General features: G+C 34.0%; 1 protein-coding gene across 1 annotated transcript; it reads right to left on the minus strand.

Annotated features, from left to right (window-relative positions):
- Window positions 1-3549: 3549 nt before the first annotated feature.
- Window positions 3550-22359, minus strand: LOC128175248 (thrombospondin-1-like). The gene is made up of 7 exons (XM_052840740.1): window positions 22240-22359; window positions 13819-13833; window positions 8875-9141; window positions 7549-7701; window positions 5947-6117; window positions 5674-5844; window positions 3550-4257 (listed from the first exon to the last, which is right to left on the minus strand). Exons 1-7 carry the CDS (start codon window positions 22301-22303, stop codon window positions 3947-3949), a joined length of 1152 nt encoding a protein of 383 aa, XP_052696700.1. The 5' UTR covers window positions 22304-22359; the 3' UTR covers window positions 3550-3946.
- Window positions 22360-22662: the final 303 nt, after the last annotated feature.

A 22662-nucleotide genomic window follows, 5' to 3' on the forward strand; every position in this document is an offset into this window, starting at 1 on the left:
ATATATACTACCCAAACGACTGGACACAGCTGCACAGACGGAGGGGCGGTCTAAAAAGATGAATGTTTTAGGATGAGATGTTTATATTGCAAAGTAGAAGAGTTAAATAATTTGAAATTTTTGAGCTGAGCTGTCCAATAATTGAACAAAAGAAACAGCACTGTTAAGAGAAGGTTTACTTGACACTGTTCATTCCTTAAAAAATTTTAGGTCTGGTAATGAGCCTCGACCTGTCCTTTTTCTGGGAGAAAGAACTAGTCACAACCCTTCCAACGTCGATGGAACTTAATTAGCTGATTCCATTTACGTATAATTTTCAGAAATAACAACAAGAAAACGAGCTTGAACAGAAATGTAAGGGTTACTTGCTTTAAAACCAATGCTCTAAATCAAGTGAGTTTTTCTCGTACTGATCAACATAAATAAAAATGAACCTAGAAGGTTTTAAAAAAAATAATCACTTGTTTTTCTAATTTTTGTTTGACACATGCAAAAATTTTAGTCGATATTTCCTATTAACAACACAACCTAGAATAACATCAATCTCGCCACTTGCTTGTCACTAACAAGACGAAGATAAGGAACTTTGCAACTGAATCGCAGATAGTCTTGTACATATTGTCAAGGTCGACATTATGAACACCCTAAATACGCTTATCTTCATTTACGGAGTCAATGTCCCCTTCAGAGTGGGACGCATGAAGGCATAGATTGTAGGTTTTTATATGTGTTATGTTTGTAGGGTTAGACTAGGTTAGTATATTTTGAGACAAAATGGAAGAGAGAGAGACAGAGAGAGTTGATGATATTGTTAAAAAGTGACTTTTGTACAACAAAATACTATTGGTAGCATGAGGGGAAAAAGACAGGATATTCCAAAACTAAATGAGATAAGTATTCCTTTTAAAGGAATGATCGGCATGTAGTATCATTAGTCAGCTTTGGTAATACAATACAAAAGCATTACGCTTGATGCAATAAGCTATATAAAGCACCGTTTTGTTGATTTCCAAAATAGTAAGGCATGAATAAGCTTTACTTTTAGTAGGCGAATTATACATATACTTCCGAATATTCTTACGCATATATGAAAGACTGACATTGTTTACATATATCAGATATTAGCTTAATTTTTTACTAATGAATGGTAATGGTGGCTAATACAATAATCCAAATAATCGGTTCAAACATTGTCATATTCGTAATCTAATAATTTGTAACAAGACAAATATTATGAAGACCCTTTATAGAACGTGAACCACATGCAGCACTAAGAAAGAGATCAAGTATTTAAGTAAATCAAGTATTCCATATGTATTTTATCAAATTTAATTAATACTATCATTAAATGTACTATAGTAGTACAATCTTATACTCTGTCCCGAGTTTTTGCTTCCACCGCGTTTTGCTTGATATTTCGATGATCATAAATACCTTTGTACTCAAACGTTATCCACTAATATGAAAAATGTCCAGATTTTCTGTTTTGAAACGCACCCTCTACCGCTTCTGGTTTCAATACACATCTAAAAGTAGAAAGTCTACGAGGATTTTGCATTACATCAGCCATTAATAAGCCGGGATGATAACGTTGAAAATTGCACGAGGTATCACGAGTACTTCCGAATGGAGAAAAAATAATAACCGTAAGAAATTTGTTTTTGTTCCTGTGAACTTTTAAGAGTGAAAAATGACAACTGTTCAATGAAGATATTTTGGATATGTTCCCTTTAATCGATTTCAACTGCATTTCTTTTACAGGTATGTTTAGTTATAATAAAAATCATCAAAAAGTGATGGAAGCAATAATTTAGGACAGACTATAGTTGAGAATATTCAAGCTGGTACACTCATATATTGTATTGATTGTTGACGATAACATTTTTATCATATTTTCTGAGGTCTTGTCCGTAAAAATCGGTTCTAGTTTCTAAACAATTGTCCATAAACTGGTGCTCTAGATGAAGAAATAGACCTAGATAAATAAAGCTCATTAGTTCGGACAAATGTCGGAATATGCCAAAATTGACAATCATTTTTACAGTTTCTTGGTAAAACTTTGTTTATTGCACCACAGGTTCGAACTTAAACGCAAAATATGTCTTTTATTAAAATAAATTTAAGTCCATTGTCTAACATATGTATCAACATCTATTTGCTTAATTTCTAAGGAGAATTCTGTAATTATTTCTTCCTTATCAAGCATAACATTCTAATTGAAATACCCTAACCGCCTTCAGCTCAAATGACCTTATTTTTTTCCAATCGCTTGCATACTACATGTATTTCTCAAGAAATTGACCGAGATCAGAAACTATTGTAGTCCTGTATACATTGATGACGAAATATTGGACAGACTGAATAAAACCTTGAGACAATAGTGAATATTATATGGATATAGACTATAGTGACTTTCGGAAAATCACCATCATATTGCTTGTACTTTAGTCTGAACGTATCTTATCCTAAAAGTTACTTGAGTAACTGAGTTACCCATTGTTATTTTTGGCTGTCCATCGTGTCTGTCCGTGATATTTAAGAGCAACTTTCAAAATTCTTCGGTAAAAGAGTGGCCAGTCAGCTGAGGATGCTCACTCCTTCTTCGAACATGATCCTTCCTCTAACTTGTTTTGAATTCCGTGTTCGCTCTGCTTCTGTTTGGAATTTTTTCTTTGGACTTCTGATTTTGAGCACTATTCGTCGTCACCAGTTCATATAGTGAAATGCATTATTGCATTTTCTTTCCTGCTGTTCACAGTCATGCATTTTCTTTATGAGGTACAATGATGTAACTACTAAAGTAATGCAAATTAAAATGAATTGGGTGTAAACATAAGAAAAAACAGACTTAATCAGTCCTCAACTCATGATCATTTTAAAATAAAATCATCAATCACTTGGGTGTTTGAAGCGGGATTGTTACAATTAAAGGTGAAACTTTTCAAAGGTAATTTAACCATTACTAATCTTAAATATTTGGTGTTAAGATATTTCCTACATTTAACCAAAATATGAGTGCCAAAATTCGAATTAAAAGAGCGATATCTAAATAACTTTTAGAACAGGCACGTAGCATCAGGGGGGGGCCAGGGTGGGCCTGCCCCCCCCCCCCCCCCCCCCCATCCACTTTTTCTCGCAGGAACAAATTTTTCAAAATTTACGTAAAAAAAATTGAATTATGATGGAGTTGGCCCCCCCACTTTTTTGGGAGTATGTAAAAAATTGATTTAAAAATAAGGAAATGAGTACTGAAATTGAAGTTATATATACAACACCAAGCCCCCCCCCCCCCCCCCCCCCCCCCCCCCCCCGGATTAGGAATTTGAAGATTTTGGGAAACTTTAAATTTTCCTTTTTTTTTTTGGCTTGTCAAGATTATTTACATGAGTCTGCCCCCCCCCCCCCCACTTTCAAAAACGATGCTACGTGCCTGTAGAAGGCCAAGGTTTAACACCTTTAATCGCAGTTCACATGGTTATTTATACCCTTAGTATCTAATTTGCATTTTTATACTTTTTTAATAAATCTATATATGTATATCACCTTAATTACTGTAAAGAAAGCCAGTAGCTATGCGTATTGAGACTACTGTATAAAAGGCTGGAATTATCAAAAAATTCACTTCACGTTTTTGTTCACATTAGTGGCCTGCATGATAAACATTTTTTCATCTTAAATACTTAAAGATATATTGTAAACGAACTACATTTGGCGGTGTATTCTATTTAGAGCTTTTGGCGGAATGCAGCCCTCCGCTAAATCAAGTACATCGCTAAATGCCATACATCTATGTATAAGAATAGTCACATTCAGGGATAAGCCAATTCAAATCCACGCCAACTTGTTCAAAAACTTATTTCCGCCAAATATCGCACACGCCAAATACAATACGTTTACATTAAAACAACTGACAAGTTATGACAATAATTGATAACGCATATTCTCTTTATTTGAAGACAGCGCGTATTGTAAAAAACTTTTTTCTGGTTGTCGTTGGTGTCGACTTTGTTGTTGTTTGTGGCGGCATTGTGAAGGTAGAAGACGTAGGTGGTGTCACAGTAGTGGTTTTTGTTGGTTGTGGTGGGGTGGTTGTGGTTGGTGGTGGCAAAGTTGTTGTGGTAGTTGGTGGAGACAGATAAGTAATGGTAGTTGTTGGCAGTTGCAAAATAATTGTTGTAGGTTTGGTGGTTGTTGTTGCTGATTTAGTGGTAGTCTTAGTTGTCGGTGGTGGCGTCGTAGTGGTCGTAGTCAAGGAGGCTGAGAACGTTATATGTAATAAAATTTCAAGATTTTGAAAATTACTTCACATTGATTTAAGGAGAATGAAGTTTTACGACAATGCTTGATAATAGCTATTACAAATGTAAAATGAACTACGAGCAAAACACAAAATTATCAATTTCAAAGCGTTCGAAGAATATGGGAATGGATCTATTTATGATGTGGACACAATTAAGCACTTCATAAAGCACCACTTTCCTACTAAATAACTACTGAGTAGAAGATCTGTATATCTGATGGTTTTTTATAATATATAAAATTTGTTTTTTATGTGTAGTCTTTAAGAGCTTACATATATGTACTAATAACCTATGCTTCTTTAAACTGTCCACCGTAAGTAATTTTACAGTTTCCCTCAGTTTACGTTTTTGCTATCCAAGGGATTTCGGTCCACTTCGCTCCCCATTATGGGGAGCGAAGTGGACCGAAAATCAGTTTGTCAATTTCTTAACATGTGTAAATGTAATAACATTTTGGGGAATAAGAACATTTTGAATCTATATCTGGAAAAAAGCCAATCATATTTACTTTTTAATGTATCATCCTAATTTTATGTTTTAAAGAATACGACATTTTAAAATACTTATTGTAGAGGTGTCTTGGAACACCTTGCAGCAATTATCCAAATAGTTTTACCGGTGTCATATGTAATGCAAATATCCAGTAAGACATATCAGTTTTTTGCTTCAAAGGAAATGTGAAAAAAAACAACAAAATCCGTTTTCCTTTTTCACTGTCCTAGGATATTCCGAGACACTTTTTAAAATAATTCGTTTTCATAAATGCGTCGAGTTTAAAATTATATATTCTTTTATTCAAAGAATAAAAACCCTCATGTTTCAAATGAACGTCCCATATGTCTTTTAAGGTTGAAGGACATGGCTTAAAATAAAGAGTATTCCGTGACTTTGCAATGCAAACGTCATGAAAGTAACCCAGATGATAACGTTAAAATTGGAAAAAAAGATAATAAGATTTTCCCATTACAAATCTAAGGAAAAAATTCTGTGTTCAATTCTGTTACTTATTCGGATAAAAAGAAATTAAGTGTCAATGAAGAAGAGTCGAGATTTTTTTCTTTACATTAATTTCACCAAAACGTGATCGAAACATAAACGAAGGGCATACTTAAGTAAATACTTGTAGTTTGAACTCACTGATATTTATGAATACGCTTAATTGAAATGTTGAAATGAATTTTGATCAAATATATAATTTACCATTTTTATTGATTTTTTTACAAATAAATTAATGCTTTTTTCAACGTAATGCCCTATCTGATGCTGTTACAACAAACTTTTCTGTGGTGTTTTGCCTCAGTGTTGCACCTTAATTTGTAAAACAAGGTTCATTCACCGTTATATTCATATACAATGTAATAAAGATTTTCACCTGGACATGGGTGCGTGTTACAAGATTCACTTCCAAAAAATAAACCAACACATTGCTGTCCGCCATTGGCTGGGGTCGGATTGGTACACGACCGAGTTCGTACTCTCAATCCTCCGCCACAAGTCACGGTACACTGCGATGGATTTTGCCAACTTGACCATTCACCGTTTACTGGAAAGAAAATTCAAGTAAATTTTGTCTTAAGAAATCAATTGTCCTAATTAAGTGCTTTAACTGATACATTAAAATGCAATTTAACGAAGGCAGCCTCACCTGGACATGGGTTTGTATTGCAATGTTCACTCTTGAGTGATTTCCCCTGACATTGATAGCCGCCATTGGCTGGAGGCGGATAGTTGCACGTTCGAGTCCGTTTTATCACTCCCCCACCACACGTGACACTACACTGGGCTGTACTTTGCCAACTAGACCACCCACCGTCAACTGGAAAAAAAATATTGTAAAAAGCTGAAGATTTGCTGACAATACAATCTTTAACATGGGCACCGCAAAGCGGAGCATCCCCTCGAGAAATGAAAATATTGCATGTGCGGGGAAATGCATTATTCAGAAATAAGCATGTAATTGAAGAGACCAAATATTTCACTTGTAAAACCATTTTGTATTAAAATATTTCGTTTATTCCTATTCCCATGCACGCTCTGTGTGAACCCATGGGAGATTGGTGCATTTACGTGGTTGTTTCCTCCCATTACTACGGAAAACACACCGCACACTTATATAATATAGTTTAATAAATTCTCTTATCCAGTGACATACCTTACACATTTAGGCAATTAGTGTAGGCAAATTTTAGTTTATTATTCAAAAGGAAACGTATGTAAGATCTGGCAATTTATAGTGAGCTCTATGAGAAACTTCGAGTTAACATGTCGTAATTTTAACCCCAATATTTTAAAAAGAGTAACATATCTTCAGCAATTAACAAGAAATGAATTTCCGGTTTATCATGTCGCCGATATTTGTCAAAGCCTCTTCTGCATTATGAACATGTTCTTTTCTAAGTAATTCGTTAAATATTGCCCGAAATTCAGCTCAGACGGCTGCTTGTTTCAATTAAATTAGGGTCAACTTAATCCCCGCTTGCTTCAGTTTTTTACTTTCGACATCCTTTCATCTCCCTATTTCTCAAAAACGTTTGCTTATTTCCTTTACAGGGCTTACATCCAACAAAATATCAAGTTGTTGATTTGAAATGTTTACTTCACGAACCGGAATTCGCACGTAAAAGAAAATGGGGGAATAGGATGGCGCATATATCTATATATGTGTATTTGTCAAATTGAGTTAAATATAAACTTTAAATGACCGCAATAATCCAACCCTCTTGAGAAGAGAACACGAAGGATTCTAACATGCTATTTATCGACACTTTCGAGTGTTTTCAATTGACTATTTTTATGATAAAGTAATATTACATGAGGGTTTTAGTTTAGACCCCAATACATTTCTTCACATACAATCGGAAAAAAAACTGTTTGACCAGCTTATTTTCTAATACCACTCTAGTTAAGTCACAATAGCGAGGTGTCAATGCTTACAAACCAATGTTATGCATGTATAAACACAAAAAAACTATTACACATATCTTTAATTGTAACCTTCAAACATTTTAAATATTTATGAACTCAAATGTACAAGCATTTTAGCCAAAACACTTGTTTTTATATTTAAAAGATACAGATATTTTGGTTGTGCACTTTTAATGCAAAGGGGCAAAACAAGTCCTATTTTTAGTGTCTAATATGCCTCTTAAGGCATGGTGCTAATATTTTATGCAATGTATCTTCATAATTTTTGCATGTGACCAATAAAACAATTACTTACTTAGTTTCTTACTATAAAAAATGGTACCTGGACACGGCTGCGTGTTGCAGGATTCAGTCCTGGTTGACGATCCATCACATGAGTGGTGGTGATGGCAGGATCGACTTCGTGTTCTAAACCCTCCACCACATGACACACTGCAGTGGGATGAACCATGCCAAGTTGACCAGAGATCGATTACTGGAAAATTAGATTGAGGGTTTATTTAAAGGGACTTGGACATGATATGACCTAAAATTTTCAAATTTTATTTTTACATTTTATACTGATGAATATAGAAGTTTATAATGCTATGTCAAAATTTGAAAGTCAAATATCAAGTTATAAGCAAGATACAGAGTTCATAATTTTTTGTTTTGTAAACAAAGCTCGAATATTGACATTTTTACATATGTGTTGTATTGATGTAAGTTTCAATCAATTGTATCTTTCTTTTTCTTTTTTTTTTGGATAATAGTATTTATGAAGATATTGAATTCAAATTGTTTTTTAAATGTCATTTTGTCTAAGAAATGGTAATTCTCTACATTACATTTTTTGTAAACAACTATAAAACTCGAGCTTTGTTTACATAACAATCAATTCTTACCTCTGTATCTCGCTTATAACTTGACTTTAACATTCAATATTTTGGCCAATCATTTAAAATGCATCATTTAATGCATTAAAATTTAAAAAAAAATTGATCTCAAATCGTGTCCAAGTCCCTTTAATAAGGAACTGTAACTAACGAGATGACATGCTTAATATAAAATGAAAAGAAAATTGTACTTTGGTTAAATGAAAGGTAATTAAGATATGAATGTGACTAGGATTTCGTTTTGGCTACCATGCCAGAGCTTTGATGTTGATTTTTAACATTAATGAAAGGTTGGACTTCAAATTGTAATTCTTACTGATAAAACTAAATATACACGATCAAATTAGATCTGTTTATAAAAACAATCATTTCCTGACCGCCAATGGATACGCAAAATTCTATATAACATGGTTTTCAAACAATAAAATGCTTTCTTTGGTGATTCATGCAGGGTATGAAGGTGGCGACAAATTTTATTAAACCAACCCGAAGATTAAAAAGTGATAAAGTCTGAATCATTGAAAACAGAACGCAAGGGGAAAATCGTAAAAATTGCCACATTCAATAAAACACGAACTCTGAGTTTGAGACTTATCAAACATTTTATTAATCATGGCTATTTTTATTATTTTAAGAAGTATTATTTTATCCAAGAAACACGTTTTCCAAAATGTTTACGACTTTTACACCAGAACATTGATGCTGATATGTTTTACAACCATGTGGTTTTACAATGTTTTCCAGCATCAGGGGTCCTAGATTTTAATACGTACCTGGTAACACTTTTGTTGTTGCTGCTGCTACTGTTGTTTGTGTTGTTGTTGTTGGTATATTGGGCGATAAAGTTAAAGGACAGTCTCCTATACAAGACTCTGTTTGTGTGCCATTAATGAGACACTCGTTTGATATGTCAATTATTACTATCACGTTATGACAAGTACGTTTTCTGGTTCTAGTTCCTGTAACCCCACAAGATGCCGTGCAAGGGCCCCAAGATTGCCATGGATCAACGTTGGTTTTTATCTTTAGGAGATCATCAACTTTAAAAAACACAAAATTCATCAAGCTCCGTTTCATTTTGTGTCAATCGGCTAAGAGGGAAAGAAAAGGTTGGAGGGCCAGAAAAAGCCAGTCTACATGTATATATATTTTGATTTTTTAACAATTTGCAGGTCTATTGTAACCTCAATAATACTTGAGAACTGATGTATTTTCTACATTATAAAGGTTATATTGGAAATTATATCACCAATAATTTCGAATATCCTATAAAAGCAAAGAGTTTTTGATATGCCAAGTGAAAAGTTTTCCGTCCGTCCCTCAGTGTGTCCGTCCGCCATGCTGCCTGTATGGAACACTTTAGTTTCCATGCAATTTTGAAAGGAACTTTTAAAATAAACACAGCTGACCAAAGGAAAACCCCTTTTGTATATTTAGGTTAAAAGTAAGGGTCATAAATTTCAATTTTCTGTCTTTGTTTAACATTTTCCTTTTCGTAGGATGTATTGGTATTGCAATTTGATAGCGAAATTTTTCACAGCGTCTAATGGAAAAAAGACCCTTAACGATTTATGGTCAAATTGTTATAATTATAATATATGTTCTTGACAAAATTTCAGAAAAAAACACAAAACTGTTAGGCAATATCTCCATGAGTGTTTTGCCCTAAACTTTATAATTAATAAAGAGTTTTGTATATAATTGTGTCCGAAATTATTTCATAAATTATTTGATCCAAAAAAAAGATGTCTTAATAATGCCACTGGACTGAAATTCATTAACAATTCGAACCTGAAGAATGAGTGATGAACAAACACGAACGGAAAGAAAGAATTTAACCTTTCTTTCAGGTTGAGAGTAAAATGGTCATTCTAATCATTTCACATGTACTAATTGATTGAACTCGCAATATTTGAGACTAAACGATACTAAGTTTTAATTTTCCTTACAAAAATCTACTTTTCAAGGTGAGTGTGCTTAATACCGTTCGCTAAATATTGGTATTGTAAGTAGAAAATACGATATGTACATTAAATATGAGCGTCGATCCCCTTGTTATTCTATCAAGTTATTTTGACATGCTTTTTGCCGTTTAATTCTCTTTCTAATTTTTACAGTAATAGTGTTTGCGCAACCCATTAAGATGACATCACAGGGTTTTTCTTTTTTAAATTTTGTTTGTTTGTGTAACGTACAAAAGTTTGAGGGCAAGAAAGTCTAAATGAAAAAGGGATAGACTGCACTTTACCGGTACGGCCGCCATTTTGTAAATGGATCCGCGCGTGACCCTGAGCGGCGAAATAACTTAGCAACGTATACACAGTGATGGGCGCCGCCATTTTGCATTGCAAGCGGGGGATTGGGGGCGGAAGCCCCCAATATATTGTAAAATATAAATAAATAAACATACCTTAGTCTTCAAATAAATCCGTGCTGGCATTCAACTGATCTACCTGGTTGTTTTGTGTCAAATTGGCTAAAAGCCGTCTTTTTTGGCACTTGTAAACGCGTTTAATGACTCCAAGGAAAGTGAGAAATTTATCGTTGGCTTCATTCAAATATTTTTTTCTGATGCAGTATTCGATCTAATAGCTGTCGTAGTGTTGTTTTTGAGTTCCAGTTTTGGGGAGAGAATTCTTTACTGCATTCCAAGTAGATTCAATAAGTTTGGTGCAAGCTCCTGTTTCCTTCTTTTTAAATTCTAAGGAATGGTTGACGGTTAAGTGTTGGTAGCCTTCGGATTTCAATGAAGAGTATGCCTTCCAACAATCTGACAAAATGATTGTCCCAGGTTCAGCAAATTTTTTGATGATCGGGATTAAGGTATTAGCACTTCTGTCTTCTACAACTTCAAAAAAACACTCCTTTGATTCTCTTTCTATCCCCCCGAATACCCACACTCCGTCTACCCTCTTACCACGGTGGTACTTTCTTTTGCCGAAATTACTTTCGTCAATTTCGACGTGCTTTCCGGGTCCTCCGATTCTTGCACTCTCTTGTTTAAGAATGCATAGACACATTTCCCTGGCGAAATTTTTCCAATCTACTCTGGTATGATCACTACCGATCTTAAGTTCTCTGGAAATGAAATCACCCGGTAGTTCATACACCCAGTAATATGTCAGTTTTACTGCCTGTTCCAATAGCAAATGACTGCCGAAAAACCACGATCCTACTCGGACAGAAGTTTTCTTGTTGCAAAGCCTGCTGCTGCACCGCCACACGATACTGTCCTTACTGTAAGATTTATCTTCAACAAGTTTCACTGTTCCAACGTTACAAGAGTCACATATACCACTAAAGTTCCCCAAAAGTCCTAACTCCTGAAGCCAATCAGTTAAAAATCGTCTTTCTCGACACATTTCATACAAATCTTCGTAAACAAAAGGCATGATATCTCACTCAGCTGATTCAATGTTTACATTTTCAGAACTGTCAAACTTTTCTATTTTACCTCACTTACCTCAACTAATCAATAACCTCCAATTAATCACGTGCTTAACAACGTCACGACTTTGGAATGTGAACGACAGAAACATAGCGAAGGGTTTGTTAATTAATTGACTTCGTTATTAAACGAAGTTTAGTAACATAAAAAACGATGAGGAATTCAACAAAAGGGTTATTTTTTCATTTTATTGCCGTTTTAGCGAAATCTTCACGCTAAAGCGTGACTCTATTATATAGGAAGAGCACGTGCTACTTCCATGTTTTGTTTACGTACCGGTAAAGTGCATTTGCTTTTTGCCGTTTAATTTTCTTTCTAATTTTTACAGTAATAGTGTTTGCGCAACACATTAAGATAACATCACAAGGTTTTTCTTTTTTAAATTTTGTTTGTTTGTGTAACGTTCAAAAGTTTGAGGGCAAGAAAGTCTAAATGAAAAAGTGTTTAAAAAACAAAAGTGTTTCACACAAACGGAGTATTGGATTTAAGACCTTGACATTGGACCTTGGAATTAAAAAAGGGCCTTTCTTTGAGCAATAGTGTATATAAAAAAGTTCATTCAAAAGCTCAAAGGCCTTTTTAGAAATCGAAGGATAATAAAATGTAACATAGTGACAGAATGGCGAACGGACAGACCAAAATGAAACAACCATTTTCAGAGAGAGTTAGGTACAAAAATATATTACTAGGACGCTAGCTTCAGGTCTGTAGCTACCGGTCTCAAAAAATTTGGATGGAATATCTGGGAGTGCCTCCCATAGCAAAGAAAACAACTTAATGCGCATTAAAAAAAATTGCGCTAGTTTTGGACTGATTAATTTAGTACCATTAAATTCTTTAAGGGCAATTTACAACTGATTTCGTCACTTTACTTGAGTCAGACTTTCTCTTAAGCATGCTTACCGACCTCGAAAAATGAAGTATTATAATTCTAGTCTAGATCGAGAGTCGCCATTTTTAAATGTAATCAAACTGCACCCCTTCACTTTACGAGGCTAGAGATGGTGTTTATGCGTAGTAAAATATCCGAAGAATTCCTTGGGATCAAATATTTGTATAGAATTTTAACTAGACTTTGACCCGTGCGTTCACGGATTGACATTGCATATGATATCGAACATTTCCGAAATAAATACATGAATATCGACACACCGGTCGTATTGTTGACATTTACATATTAACCAAGCTTTAAGCCTACAATAATGCTATTAATTTGACTACACTCTGCTTAGTTAGAAAAATCAAACTGTGTCTCAGAAAAGGCCTTCACCACAGTTAAAATGCCTCTCATATACCCGAAATATAGCAAAAAATTGCAAAATCGCTCCAAAACGTTTTTGGAGAAAATTAAGAAGCTTCATTGAAAATAACAGTCAAGTTATTCATAACAAACCATTTTGAGGCTGTAAATACCTTTTATCTAAAAACTTAAATCATATTTATTGAAGAATTCAACACTTTTTATCAACGTTTTTTACTCGCTTCAAATTTACACACCATGTAATTGTTGGCATTCGGAATTTTCTGGTTTTTCCATATTAGTTAGCGTTATTTCCCGTATTTTCTTTGATGAACAGAATATATAGCAAATTTTCAAAGAAAATTTACACGTATTTGAATGATCGTTTCTGAGTTTATTCATGCAAATGTGATATTGTTCAAATATACACTAAATAGCCTCCCTTGATTTAGCGTGAATGTAATACGCATGCACAAGATTGTAAAATCCAGAAAATCCTTATTATATCCGGATTTTTAAAAGGAATTTTCGTTGATTATTAATTAGCGAAGCTTGATTGAGAATAAAATAAAAACAAATTGGTAATCTTCAAGTGTTTAAAATACATATAATAAAAGACAGTACTCTTCCGATTTCTCGGTAGTAAAGCCCAAAAATTCGAGACAGTGGTATATATGTTTTCGGTTAAGTCAGCCCAAATCTTGCGCAATTTTTTGTGCGCCGTAAATTGCATTTTTTTTTACTATGGGAGGCACTGTAGCTCCTAGATCGTCCATCCGAAATTTTTTTCAGACCTGCAGCTATTAGGTGAGATTTTAAACCATGAAAAGATAACATGAAAAACAAATCCTTCAATTAACAAAGAATATTAGTTTTTATCAGGTTATTAAATAAGAAAATTGTCACTTACATTGCTCCTATAAGCAAACCTTGAAATCTTTTCCCATCAGAATCAAACTTGCTACATAGCAATCATAGCAATCATGGCTTGTTTAAAGAAGTACTCTAACTACTTTATAATCAACTTACGTAAAAACCGCTTCTCTGAAAAATATAGAAAAATGTTGAGTAATATAGTTAACTAAATAAAATGCAATGCATAAAGTATGGGTTTGACTAACGAACATTTTTATAGGTTTCTTGCTTCAGACCCCCTCACAAACATCAAAAAACATCATGACGGTCACCTGAGCACCATCAACTGCAGATAGACCTATACGCGAGTCTTGCGTTTGAATTTCAACTTTATCTCGGAGTAAAATACTAAGGCCTAACAAAAAAATAGGTTTGTTTCCGCTTTCAGGCTGAAATAAATTAGGGTCGGTAGGTCGGCTTTTTTTTTAATCTTTTTTTTTTCCCTCTCCATCTGTTCAATTGTGCATATTAAACCATATATCTATTAAACTGGGTAAACATTGTTTAAATGATCTGATGAACTTTTTCCCCAGCTGGTGGGAACATTTCTTGAGCTCAACTGGCACGACATGTGCTGCCATTTGTAAATAACAAACATCTACACAACACTGATGACATCTAAATAAGTTCTATAAGCGTTTTTACGACTTAAATTAAGAAGACACAATAAATTTTTAAATCGGATAAAAAGGAAATTTTAACAAAAACGGATAAAAACGGAAATTTACGAAAACACTCGAAATTTTTTTTTGGGTCAGCTGGTTTAATTTAGGGTCGGTCGGGAAAGCGGAAACAAACCTATTTTTTTTGTTAGGCCTAATCAGAAACTCTTCTGACTGATACCCCGCGTTTTATATTTGAGATTTAGTTTTTGCGCTACAAAAATACATTTGTATGTAGAGAAAGAGAGAGCGGGAGGGAAAAAGTACATTAGTCTCTGATATTAAATCGAATTTACCATATGGTCGTATTGTCCCCCCCCCCCCCAACCCCAATCAAGGCCTGAACCCCTGTCCCAGGGGCCATAAATTACACAATTTCAATAGTTCCAATTTGACATCATAACCATGCATTTAGTTTTTCTTAAATAGAAGAAGGTCTTTCTTAGAGCAAAATAAAAGAGATTTTGACAATTCGGCAATTTTGTGTAGTTTGCCCTGTCCATATTTGGAGGGGGGGGGGGGGGGTAAGGTTATTAATTTCACAATTTAGATTCCTCTTATCCTAGAAATACTTCCCACCAAACATGGTACATGTAACAATTAAGCTGCGATGAGCAGAACAAACGAAATCAACGACTAAAATGGCGGTAGTCGAAGATGAAAATGAAATAATAAATGTTAAGGATTTTATGTCAACTCTAAGAAGTATAACCAACGAAGACTAATGGGCATGTGCATAGGTCGCCTATGACGAAAGATGCAGTGTTTAATTCTTCTTTAATCGAGAGTTGAGTTGGCTTGTAATATTTTTGATGAATGAGATGCACAACATAACTTCATTTGATGAAACTACCAGTAAAATCAGGGGAGTCATAAGTCTTTATCGCCTCTTCGTTTTCCAATTTTTTTAAATTGACGACTTGATTTCAAACTCATTGTCTACGGATGCCTAAAATATGAATTTCTTTACTATAAATCAACGGGTGTTGAGTGATTGATCTCGTATTGCTCCAATAGATGAAGTTGACAAAACAAGGAAGACAGGACCTATATCACAGACACCCCTGCGAATGTTATTGTCATTTAAATTTTAGACCACGTGTTTTTATTTGACCCTTTTAGTTTCGCAGTAAAAATTGTGCCTCGTGTTTATAGCCTATTTCATATAGAATCTAGGTACTTGTAGTCAAATATAAAATCTAGATGTTTATTGATTTTAAACTTTATCTTCATTAATTGATGGATAAAATGTGTTCTAGAAAAAAATGTGACAATACTAAAAATTGTTTTTGTCTGCTGTTGCAACAATTAACATGCTTGTAGAGATCCCCCTAAAGGATTAGTTTTCGATCCGCGCCTGACCTAGTAATAGCATCAATAGTGAAACAGAGTATACTATTTTATGCAGAATGTTCCTTGAAAATGTCTCGATATACTAAGTTTTTATGCAAAACAGACACCCATTATTTTTTTTAAAAACATGGTATTGCACACAACAAGCATCAAACATGGCTATGATTTTTTAAAGCAACCCAATGTTTATATTTTCAACCACTCTACACGTGGTAAACACGAACGATAACTCTGTTCTGAAAATCATCGTTTCATTAAAAATAACCGCTAGATGGTGGGAAAAAAAACCATACATCTTAAAAGATTTCATGTTTTAACTTTAAACAAAGTAGGATATGATATGAAAAACGACCAGAACTTACGTATTTTGAGAATATTATCCGAACACATATACTTCCGCTCGAAATTTCACAGGAACTGAACTAATCTCGGTGAAGTCTCGTGAACTTTCATTCGAGCACCTCTGGATTTATTATATACTTAGCAACAATAAAGAAAACATTACGAACACATTGGCAGGGGTGACATAGGACCTTCTGAATTTGATAAGTCATGCGACTTGTCGAGTTTTAGGAAATCATTTGCACTTCTCAAAAATGAAACACTTTCTTCAGTTATTTTCTCATGTTTGGAAGTAGAAATACATTTTACTTCTGCAATTGAATTAACATCAATTATATCATCTGGTGAGGCAGCAAGAAATGGGTAGGACTTTGACACAAATGTGCCACATTTTTGGGGTCTTTATGTCGCATTTTTCTTCAAAACATTTTATGGCTAGAGACTCATAGCATTTGCCATGAAGTATGGATGGGACATTGATTTCGGGGACATATTTAGTCAAACGACAAGCAAGTTTATCCTCATCTGTTCTTTCTGTACATTTGCAGATTCTGCCAAAATTTGAGGAGTGAATTCTCTTGCACCTCTCAGCCTGCCATAAGGGATTAATTCTTTGGCCACAAGTTTCTTTTTCAAATTTTGTAATATCTGCGTCAATAATTTCTGTTATATTGACATTTTTCAGCCATATTTCTGAAAGTTTTTCTTGAAAATAATCATGATCAGAAGCTATACCAACAGTGTTGCAACTGAGAAACAGGAACCTTGTTAACAGATTGGTTGTTTAACCAGATGTTCCTAAATGTGTCCTGATAACCAGGCCTGTCCCTATACTTGCGTGGTCGAGGGTCAAAAACAACAATTGTTTCATTTGCTAAAGGCAGATATTTAGCTTTAATTGGACTTCCCTTATAAGGTCTAACATTGTGAAATGTTCGGAAATTTTGCTTGACGTTTCCTCTGTGATTAAATCACCACTCTCGCTAAACTTTTGTAGAGCAAGCAAAACAACACACACGTTTACAGCACACTCACACTGACATTCAACAACACATCCATCAACATGTAAACATGCATCAATAGTGAAAGAGATAGCTTTTTTCATCTGTGTCTTTCATTCTGCTTTTAAAAAAAAACATTCCATCATCACATGCTAATCTCACATATTTTAAAAACTGGCTTTCATAAATGTTTTCACATTTGCATTCATTTCTTTGTTCATTTTCCCCAGATAGGCACACATGCCTCCTCTCTTATTCCTGTGATAACTGTCTTTTTTTTTTATGTCTTTATACTTTTCATAACTTGGAACTTTCATCCGTATTCTAGTTTAACTCTCTCAACGCCACCGATATTATGGTTTCTGTCGTATGCATCAAGTCTGGAAAAAATACATTGGTTTGGTCCAGGTTTTAAAAAATTATAGTATTCAATTAATCAGTGAGTAAAACTTAGTATACTTGGAATCAGACGTTACGTAAATATTGAAATTAAGCCATCCATGTATGACCACTTGCAGTTTAACAAGTCTTTCAAATAATTTCATTGATTTTTGGGTTAAAACATGTTATTTAAAGAATTGTCTTCGTATTGATAGCCATTTTATAAAGAAGAATTATAAAAAAAAAAGAAAGTAAGCTACAATTTTCACTAAAATTACTTTGAGAGTTGTATGACGTTGTAGTCTTTATTCAATCAAAAATAGCGATATTGAAATTTAGCAGAGAAAATTCGAGTCATAAAGTAAAACCAATCGGACCTCTCAACGAGTTCTCTTTTCTGCCCAGATACACGTGCATTTCGTATTTTTAGTTTACATTTTAATGCCTTTAAATCCCAATACCCATAGTCCGCCATCGGTAACGCGAATTTTAACTGCAGTAAAACACTTCGATATATGCAAGTTAGAACTCTCTTTACAATCGGAGGAACGAAAGATGTTAAACGTCAACGAGCCTTGCACCACCTATAATCAAGGGAGCAAAATTTGGAATTTTATTTGCAATTAAAGCTAGCCTGACGGAAAGGCAAGATATCATCATATTTTGTTGCACTTCAAATAGTATTCAAGGGGCTGGCTAACACCCTGTATCTAATGTCTGGGCCTTCATATTTGGTAAGGATGGGTTCCTAGGAACACCAAGTCGTACCTAAAAAGGAATTATGTTTACAAGACCATTAACAGGCTGAGCTAGCCTGGTTAAATAGGAAATTTCCTATAATACAGTTACATTGTATAGTGGAAATATCTTTTGATGGACTGGCTTACACCCTGTATCCCACATATTCGCCTTCATATTTAGTGGGGATGGGGCCACCGGGAAAGTTCAGTCGACCCTCGAAAAGAATTTAGTTTACACGGCCATAAATAGACTTAGCTAGCCTGGTGACAATAGGAAATTTCTAATAATACAGTTATATGAGAAATATCTTTCAAGGTGCTAGCTAACACCCTGTGTCGCATATTTGGGCCTTCATATTTGGTACGATAGGGCCCTGGGAATGTCAAGTCGACCGTAGAAAAACAAGGTTTACACAGCTAATAACAGACTGAGCTAGCCTGGTGAAAATAGAAAATTTCGTATTACACAGTTATAATGGGAATATCTGGTGGCTGGCTAACACCGTGCATTCCATATTTGGGCCTTCATATTTGGCGAGGATGGGGCCCCCCGGAATGTCTAGTCGTCCCTCAAAAAGAATTGGGTTTACACGGTCATTAACAGGCTTAACTAGCCTGGTGAAAAGAGGAAATGTCGTTTAATACAGTTAAAATGGGAATTTCAAGGGCTGGCTAACACCCTTTATCCCATATTTTGGCCTCAATATTTGGTGGGGATAGGGCCCCGGTAAGTTCCAGTCGTTCCAGTTGTGAAACACAAATTTTCTGTAAAGAAACTAAATAAAAAAAGAAATACATATACTATGGGGGTTTTTTATGAGGCCACTTGCACCTTAGCACTTCTCACATAAATATGCGACAATACGGAAACGTAACATTGCTAGGATTAGACAAGGAAGATGCATAGGCCAAAAAGCGAGATTGCAGAACAGACATAAATGTCTATTCAGACACAGAATATATTTATTTACTTTAGACATAATGAACGTCAATGCAAAATTCATGAGTGTGTTTGTGCTAATTATGGTCTCAAATGTGATATTTTATTTTAATTTCAGAATGTACCACGACAAAAAAAATTTATGGGACCTGTGGTCTTCTTGTTATTGGTTATGCAGTATGGCTGAAAGAGAGAGGCTCTTTAAAGGATTAAAAGTAAATCATAATGACAAAAGATTTGCAATTCTCGTGTTTTGATATATAGTTACATCAAACTCGTATCATAGTGATAATTTATCAAATGAATATTTCTTTTATAGGATGATCAGAATTTGAAAAACCATATCCTGCATCTTTTACCACAGTAAAGTAAATAGCCAGAGGCTGCATGTAAGTAGAAATGTTATGATATGAAGTTTTAACAATGCTTTACTTAAAAAAGTGGTTTTCGTAATGTAAATAATTGATTTAAAACTTAAGCATAAGATTATAAAGTTAATGAATTTATTCTCCCTTTTCAGATTTACGTTTAACTTGTTACCAGTAATATATATTTATTTTCTAAGGATGAATTAAAGAAAAGAAGAAAAACGAAAATGTTGTTTATTGAATAAATATTGAAACTTTACATGATTCATCGATAACATTTTGGTTAATGTTTTTCTTCTTTGCTGAATGACATGTTCGTTATGAATTATCCAATAATATTAATTGAATGATGTATCATTACCAATATAAAAAAGAACCTTTTACCTATTGTTTGACACGTAATACAGATTTTAACAACAGAAACACTTGAAAAACATTTATTTGGAATATGCACTTTATTTATTGCCAAAAAAAAAAAAATAAACAAAATTTGATATATACTCCCTCCCCAACAATTTTACTTCTAAGTTTTAGTAGATGTAGTATAGTACCAAAGTCCATCTTTATTGAAAAATGAGACAGAGAGTGCTTATTACTTCCCCCGACATCGATGACTACCTCTCGCTAAAATCCGTATCACAGAGAGATATTAATATGTTGCATAACTGGTTTATTAATCGCTGTAAAATAAATAAACACTAGTCTCATTACAATACTCTTGATTTAATATTTGTTGTATAACATCAGTTAATCTATGGGGCAACTGAAATTAACAAATTTGAACTTTACAAACAAATGAAACGATTGTCAGTCTCCCTTCATAATTTGCCTTTGGAAGTCTTTTGTCTATGCGGATTTTCCTTTTAAGTGAAAGGAATAGAAAAAGAAAGTAACAAAATCAGATTGACTGAAGAAAAACGGTTCTACGTTATGACACACAGACCGATGTCCCACAACACACTGAATGTGTTTGCACTTGATGCTTTGAGAAGGTTTTGAAGGATGAAAAAAAAATAGATGCTGAAGGCGATCCAACGGCAGAGCAAGAGATCGAGGGGTTAAGATCTTAAACGGTTTTTTTTTCCAAAGAAAATAATCCGGTTATTGATATGGTGAAAAGGGGGAAGGGCGGGCGGCTTCCAAAAGGGTTCTCTTTTGTCCTCCTTAAAATATTTTGCAAAATATTGCATCTAGGGATGTTCTTCTGTACGGATAACTCCTCTGAAAATGTTCAGGATACATGTATATAGTTATGAATTGTAGGTACGTGTATATGTATATCAGAGATCATAGTATTCCTCTATTGTACATATTATTCCTCTTTCAAATTCAGGATATAAAGTTTTTGTTTAGTAGATGCAGCTATTAATATAAACAATTTTCGCGTGTTAAATGTGCGATATCTGTCAATGTCTTTCCTGAATTATGGACTAGTTCTATTGTAAGTAAAATTTGTCCGAAAGTCGACTGCTTGTTTCGATGTAAATTGATGACTTTAATCTCTTGCCCACTTCAACTTTTAACTATGGGCAATCTTCTAACCCTCCAATACTACATACATTTGTGTTTTTATACCTTTACTTGATTTAAATCCCAAAATTGTCAAGTTGTTGATTTCAACTGCATACGGTACAAAATGTAGCGATTTACTTCAAGTCGTACATAAAATTACCGGAAATATCTATTGTCAAGTCGTACATTTTTCTGTTTTAACTTCGTATTTTAATGACAATTAAAATAATTTGGAATCATTTGGCTTGGAAATCTATAGGATTTGTCCTTTTACCATGCCAAAGAAGTGTAGAAGGTTTGATGAATATTCAAGGGAGGGTTTTCTTGGAAAATTGCGAAAGAGCTGACCATGGACACACACACACACACATACATACATACACACACACGCACATCAGCTATGCTATATCGCCCTCGCAACAAGTTGCGCGAGGGGATAATTAAAGCTGCATGGTCCGACTTTTTCGCTATTACAGTATCGAGCAGTTTTCCATACAAACATTTTATCCAAGAGGGTTATAGACTTTTGCCTTATGACACCAGTAGAATCGGCCTCCTTTCAAAGTTAGAAAAAAAATATTTTCTTTTTGGGCAAAAAAAACCAATCTGCATCATGGGAACGTCTATAAAAGGTAACCGTTATTTTGACATCAAATAATGTTTTGAAAAAAAAATGAAAAGAAAACATTTTGGCGAGTCTACATAAAAGGCAAGTGAACTTATGCAATACTTTTCAAGCTCTTATTACCTCGGTCACATAATATATATTTGATTAGTTGTCATTTATTCTTGGTATATATGGAATTACTTGGCACAACGATAAGATAATGGATTGATAAAGGTGTTGTAACACAATTGAATATTATTACATATCTATTATCAATGGTCAGCAAGAAATTATTATGAAGTCCTTTTCAGAAAAAAAAAATGCAATCAAAGAATAACATTTATATTAAACCAATTTAATATTCAGTATTTGAAAACTGATTTAAAAACAGTCTTCCTGGATCACGAAAATTTACGTATAGTAGTTTTAAATACTTATTACATGGATGAAGTTTTATTCAATAAAAAGTGTTTTAATATATTCTAATGCACATCAGCAATATTTCAAAACCAAATGCAAGCAGTATCATTTTTTACCTGCTTAAAACATGGTGGGCACAAAAAAACACCAGTATATTGAGTATATTCACTAAAATAGTAACTCTAAAAAGGAAATTGGAAAATTCTTACCAGCGGTAGAAAAAGAAATTGTGAACAGAAGACCAATCAAAAACATAAGTCGAAACATGGTCATCTTCACAAACAAAATCCTAGATAAAAGCGCCAAGTTCACCTATGTGAAGGTGAAATTATTATCGCGTAATTATGACTGAAGGTCAGTTTGGAAGATGCAATATCATTTAGCAATGAAAAATACAAAGCTTTTAAAGAGAAATTGAGGTGACAAAGTTGTTAAATGATCTCTTTTTTCTATTGATAGAAGTATTTAATGCTAATTTTTGTCAATTTTAAGTAAAACCTATTTACACCTACTGAAAGGTCACATAAGTCCAAATGTTATACCTTGATTTCTTATAATGGACGTCACGATAAGTGTGTTCACCTAAATGAACATGCCTGTTTATAGTAGTTAACGCTCTGGCCCCAGGATCA

This window comes from Crassostrea angulata, chromosome 3, assembly GCF_025612915.1.
Source record: "Crassostrea angulata isolate pt1a10 chromosome 3, ASM2561291v2, whole genome shotgun sequence".
Classification (NCBI taxonomy): domain Eukaryota; kingdom Metazoa; phylum Mollusca; class Bivalvia; order Ostreida; family Ostreidae; genus Magallana; species Magallana angulata.

What these genes read in the sequence shown, in the direction of transcription:
- LOC128175248 (XM_052840740.1), bottom strand. Translation starts at nt 22,303, where the DNA reads ATGACCATGTTTCGACTTATGTTTTTGATTGGTCTTCTGTTCACAATT. An exon ending in AACAACAAAAGTGTTACCAG is followed by an intron (nt 7,702 to 8,874) that starts GTACGTATTAAA and finishes CTAATTTTCCAG; the next exon opens with TAATCGATCTCTGGTCAACT. An exon ending in TAACACGCACCCATGTCCAG is followed by an intron (nt 4,258 to 5,673) that starts GTGAAAATCTTT and finishes TAACGTTCTCAG; the next exon opens with CCTCCTTGACTACGACCACT.